This window comes from Triticum urartu, chromosome 5 (genome assembly GCF_003073215.2).
Source record: "Triticum urartu cultivar G1812 chromosome 5, Tu2.1, whole genome shotgun sequence".
NCBI classification, from domain to species: domain Eukaryota; kingdom Viridiplantae; phylum Streptophyta; class Magnoliopsida; order Poales; family Poaceae; genus Triticum; species Triticum urartu.
In genome coordinates this window covers 643,112,108-643,117,353 of record NC_053026.1, presented here as the reverse complement: position 1 = coordinate 643,117,353, position 5,246 = coordinate 643,112,108, and the positions used below count along the sequence as shown (strand labels likewise).

Genomic DNA, 5,246 nt, shown 5'->3' with positions numbered 1-5,246 from the left:
GGCACCTAGACCCCCTGCTTGGCACTGGCCGCCTGAGGGGTAGGCAGAGGGGAAGTGGATCTACGATCTTGCCAAGAAGCTTGGAGGGGATGGGTACCCTAGCTGCCACAAGCTGGAGAGGGAAAGAGAAGTCCTAATGGAGATCTAGTAATTTATAATATGCTATGTTCATGTGTTCTCGGTGTCGTTAATGCATCCAACACCAAAGAGCATGTGATATTGGAGCCCCGCAGATCGGCAAACCCTGATCTTGAAGTTAGGTGTCTCATGCTTTGACCTGCCTTGGGGGCTGGTGGACAGCGAAGAAGTGTGACGTGTGCTTTGATTAAATTCCCGCTTTGATCTTATGTGTTCCCGATCTTCTTGACCGACAGTTAGGCGATAAATCAACGGTTAGACAACTTGCCTTGTGAGGGGTGTATCCCCAACCACACCATGTTCAATGATTATAGATTCTGGCGTGGACTTATGCGGCTCTTCAAAACTTTCGATATTATTCTAGTCTGTGGCTCAATGTAATTTCCATCTTCTTCGGATTCATAACCCAAGTTATGGTCGAAAGTTGAGATGCAAAAGGTGAAGCTAGAGATGACGACTTCGAAGAATCCGAGTGTACCTTTTAGTTTTATCATGGATCTTTGTCGTTCATTTATATTTCAGTTGTTCGATTTGATGTACTTTATTGAATAAATCGATAAATTTGGATCATTTGCTAAAATAACACTTCACAATTTACCCAAAAAGTTAACAGTTCACGTCTGCTCAAAGGGATATTAAATAGAGATACAAACTTGAGAAATTAATACCTCTTTGAGTATATATATAGCAGGTCATGAACAGTTCTACATGACATAAAACATTTGACCGACTGATCAGCAGTTCAGTTCAGCCAATGTAACAGCATGCCTACCTACCAGGTTCGTCATGGAGTTCAATCTCAGCCTCACTCACTCACTCGTGCTATCTTAATAAATCAAAATTCCCTTATTTTCCTGATTTATCTCTCTTGGTTGGTTGTTGGGCGCTTGATATGTATTCCGGCCGGGCACCCCTAGATCAGAGGCAGCACGACGATTCTCTTGGCATGCCCATCTCTTCCACCGGAGGCGCGTCGACGATGGTCATCTGCACTCCATCCTCCCTCTCCACGAGGCGGCCCCTCCTCTCGCGATGCTCCTGGCAGTTTGCGCACCAGTGCAGGCAGCAATGGACCATACAAGGGTCGCATGGCGAGTTCTAGTGGAAACAAGTAGGAGGTAAAATCACTAGAATCAAAGTAGCAAATTCTGACCCAACATATGAGGACCTGACATAACCACAGAATGTAGTGAAGGGTTTCATATTTCCACCTTGAGATGGTACTTTTTCTGGAGCTCCTGACGGAAAATGCCGGTATAGGTACCACACAGCCACCAGCTGAACAGTAGACCTTCTCCAATAAGAAACGACGATCTTGGATCAACCCCATGGAATATTGCTGTCAGGATCGCAAGGGCGATCCCTCCTTCCACAAAGACGGCATGGCAAACACACGGTGCTGTCCATGGGGTATCCTCGTTAAGAGCCGCAACATTGCGCCCGAACAACACGCATGGACAGAAGCATCCAGTTCGGCCTAACACATGAAGAAATGCAGAGTTTTACTATCAGCTAGCATTCGGTGGAAACAACATGCTAGACATGGTCTCATCAAGAAGGATACATTAGTTTAAGAATGGAAGACAAAAATTAGAAGCCGTATGTTTATGTTCGACGGCTCGATGAGTCAGCTTTCGACGATTCCTTAAGCAGGATGACCATGAGACCATTATATATGAACTAACAGTGTATACAGACACAGCACATGCTTACCTAATAATAGAGTATAGTCAAGTCAGAGACACTACAGCTATAGCAAATGTCAGCAGAAATAAATAGGTTTAAAACAAGCGAGACAACTTGACAGTGCACACCTTGTTTTCTCGATAAAGGAATCTTTTATTAACTCATATTGTAGTATCAAGCGGGTACAAAGCATATTGAGTAGCCATCCGGCCTCGGCATGAATAGGATGCAAATAGTCAAAACGAACAGTCTCATAGTGTAAAGAAGACATTAAGGCAAACGTAAAATCATATAAGCCTGAAATTTTGACTATGTAGGAGAGGGTGGAGGTTCTCTCCGACGATTATGCCACCACACATGTTGGCTAAAAAGATATATTCTATTATATGATCCACTTATGTTCAAGAAGGGTGTGGATATGCATAACTGCTTACAATAGCAAAGATTTGCAGGTGACACGCAAGAGGCAAAAGAAAACATAAGTAAACATCTAATAAGTCAAGCAAGGAATAAATATACAATCAACCAACATAAATTTATCCTGATCTGCATTGCAAATTTGCAATACAAAATTCAAGAAACAATATATACTAATATATGGGCGAATGGTGAACAGATAGGTGAGGCACTTAATATAACATAAGTCAGAACAAATTTACCACTCAAGGTTGCTTAGGAACAATTTCAGACATTGTAAGTACAACATTTATTCCATGATTTATGAAAAATAAACACTATTCTTATTCATATTATCTGCACAGATGGGAAGTTAGTGTTCCCTTACTCTCTAAGCATAAAAAATTAAATGTAGTGTTAAACATGGTTAGTTCTACTCTAAACTTGTATATGTATATGCTCTCAGTGGGGAATTGGAGATTCAGGACCTTGATCCAACAAAATAAGTGCCCAGTTATGAAAATGTTGCTCAAGCTAATTATGGAGGAAGTTTTGAATACCTACAGAATAGATATGCCACTGTCGCCTCGGTTTTTTTTAGAACAAGAGGGACAGGGAATGCCTTCACTGCATTATAGAAGAAGAGAATTGCCCGGTTAATCAGGGATAACCGGGCAAAAAACCCGATACAGAGGCACAGTTAATTGAGAAAACCAGGCAAAAACCACACACACCACACGACTGATAAAGGGACAACATGCAACAACAAAAAACGCCCCCACAATTGATGAAGAGACAACATGCAAAAAACCCGACCACATGATTGATTAGGGCACAACGTGCAAACCCCCCCACAACCATGACAGACCCCACCGCCCGTGAAGCGCCGGAATGCCCCACCAACGCGGAGTGAAGCCACGACCCCACTCACAGGGCCACCGGCGCACCGCAGCCCGGGGTCGCCATCCCGGCATCCAACCAGCAAACTCGAGACCACCGTCTCGACTTCCACTACCTCCGCCAACGAGACCAATCAACACGGCACAACCAACAGATGTAGGCTGGGCCTCAAAAGGCGAAGCCCCCAAGGGGGAAGTGACAAAGACTCCACCATCACCTCTGTTTTAGATTGAGTATCGTACACTATTGATTCTGGACAAACATTTATTGGTCAATATTTGACCTATTGGCATAGGATAGATAGTACTCAAAGTAGCGGGCATCGAATTCTTGGTAAACCAGGATCTATTTAAATGGGGTTCACATACTAGAGGGACATTTTCTGCACATATTATGTAAGTATGTCACGTGTCTTGGGGTCTTCTTGACTTCTTTGCAATGTGTTGATAAGTCTCTACACTCTCAATTTTTGTGGGAACGGCGATGTTATTCTGGTCTATCTTGTTTTGTCGGAGTGGCCTCATCTTTCCAAAGAACGAAACTACATCTTTTATGTGATTGTTTCTCTTATGTACCAATACGGTGTGGTCGAGGGCTGTCATACAACATCTGCGACACCAAGATCAAATGGAGCTTCGCACCAAGAGCATGTAATGACCTAGTGGAGAATTTATGTCCTGGCTTGGATCATGTGCTTCTCACAGTATTCTTAGTGCTTAAGTTTGCTTCTGCTTTGTGGCATGTCTCACACATTTTTGACTAGGTTGTGTTTTAATTGATTGAAATAAACACCGTAATAAGATTTACGCTGCATGCATCAACGATTCAGAGGGCGGGTAAGAAAAGCTTCCATTTTACAAGAGAAAAATGCAACCCAGTGCATTGGTTTTACTACAATCATTAAGCTACCAACAAAAAGTTGCAATCAAGAAAGTCAAGTATTTGCACAACAATTAAGGAATTACACAACTTAAAAATGAGCATTCCTCCTGTTCAAATTCCTTGACATTGCATTGAACGGTCAAAATTTAGATGGTTATAAACTCAAGTGTAGGAATTTTACTAATCGATCTACTGAGAATCTCCGTGCCTGTGACAGTATGTTGATTCAACATGAATGGAGAGAACTATTCTGAAAACAGATCGATGGGCACATGCATGGCCACATCGTTTTTGTTTTGTCCGATCAATCGAGTAGCCGAGACAACGGATCAGAGAATCGAAATGGGAAGGCAGGATTAATTACGTACAGATCGCGGGGTCGGCGGTGCATCCGAAGATTCCGGTGCTCCAGGGCTCGTCGGCCGGCAGCTGGTAGGACTCCGGCAGGACCTGGCCGCACTCGGCGCACCATCTGCACCCGGGCTGTGCATCGACCAGATCAAATATAGGCAAGAGATCAGTGGATTGAGAATCAATGAGGATGGAACGAGATGGATCGAGGAAGGAGAACGTACCCGTGGGACGTGGACGGGCTGGTTGAGCTCGCCGGGGCAGATGTCCTCGGCGGGCGCCTCCTGGTCCCGGGTGAGCTTCACGTAGCGCGGTGCCTGGCTCTCCTCCGCCATTGGTCGCTTTCCTCGCCGGCCAGCCACGATGGGCCCGAGTCCAAGGGAAGGATTGGACGATCAGATTCATGCAAAGTAGTTTCGGGCGAGACAATCCGGACCGTTCGCGTCGCACGGCTCCATCCCAGTGCGCCATTGGGCTCCGCTCGCGTCGCACGGCTCCGTCCCGATCACACGGCCAGCGGGGAGTTCATTCTGCCGTTTAAGGACTATCAAACCATCTGCATCCCTTCGCGCGGAGCTGTCCGGACGTGTTTTGTCATCCAATGTGGTATTTCATCCGTCCGCGGACCGGTTCGATCGTCCGTTTTTCCGTAAACTGCAGGCAAGATTAGGGAGGCTGTGTGGGAGTTCGGACATTAGTTACATAGGACTCTGACACCCCCTACCTCACTGAAATCCCCTCCTGGTCCCTTTTTCTTCCACTCCACCGTACTCCCTTTCCTTTCATCCGCACCCTCGTGGTCTGGCGCCGCCTTTGTACCTCTCCGGCCGCCACTAGGCATCCTCGGATGTCCGCAGACCCCACCCACGCGATTGCCCACCTTGGACTACGCC

At 45.7% G+C, this 5,246-nt stretch overlaps 1 protein-coding gene across 1 annotated transcript; it reads right to left on the bottom strand.

Moving 5' to 3' along the window:
* Nucleotides 1–859: 859 nt before the first annotated feature.
* Nucleotides 860–4,688, bottom strand: LOC125506448 (cell number regulator 6-like). The gene is made up of 4 exons (XM_048671262.1): nucleotides 4,578–4,688; nucleotides 4,371–4,485; nucleotides 1,350–1,615; nucleotides 860–1,236 (listed from the first exon to the last, which is right to left on the bottom strand). The coding sequence occupies exons 1-4, from the start codon at nucleotides 4,686–4,688 to the stop codon at nucleotides 1,057–1,059; spliced, it is 672 nt and encodes a 223-aa protein (XP_048527219.1). The 3' UTR covers nucleotides 860–1,056.
* Between the last annotated feature and the right edge of the window lie 558 nt (nucleotides 4,689–5,246).

Bases quoted from the DNA above. Each gene is read 5' to 3' on its own strand.
- LOC125506448 (XM_048671262.1), bottom strand. From the start codon at position 4,688: ATGGCGGAGGAGAGCCAGGCACCGCGCTACGTGAAGCTCACCCGGGAC. The intron at 4,486-4,577 runs GTACGTTCTCCT...GTCGATGCACAG, and splicing joins AGCCCGTCCACGTCCCACGG to CCCGGGTGCAGATGGTGCGC. The intron at 1,237-1,349 runs GTGGAAATATGA...TGTTTCCACTAG, and splicing joins AGAAAAAGTACCATCTCAAG to AACTCGCCATGCGACCCTTG.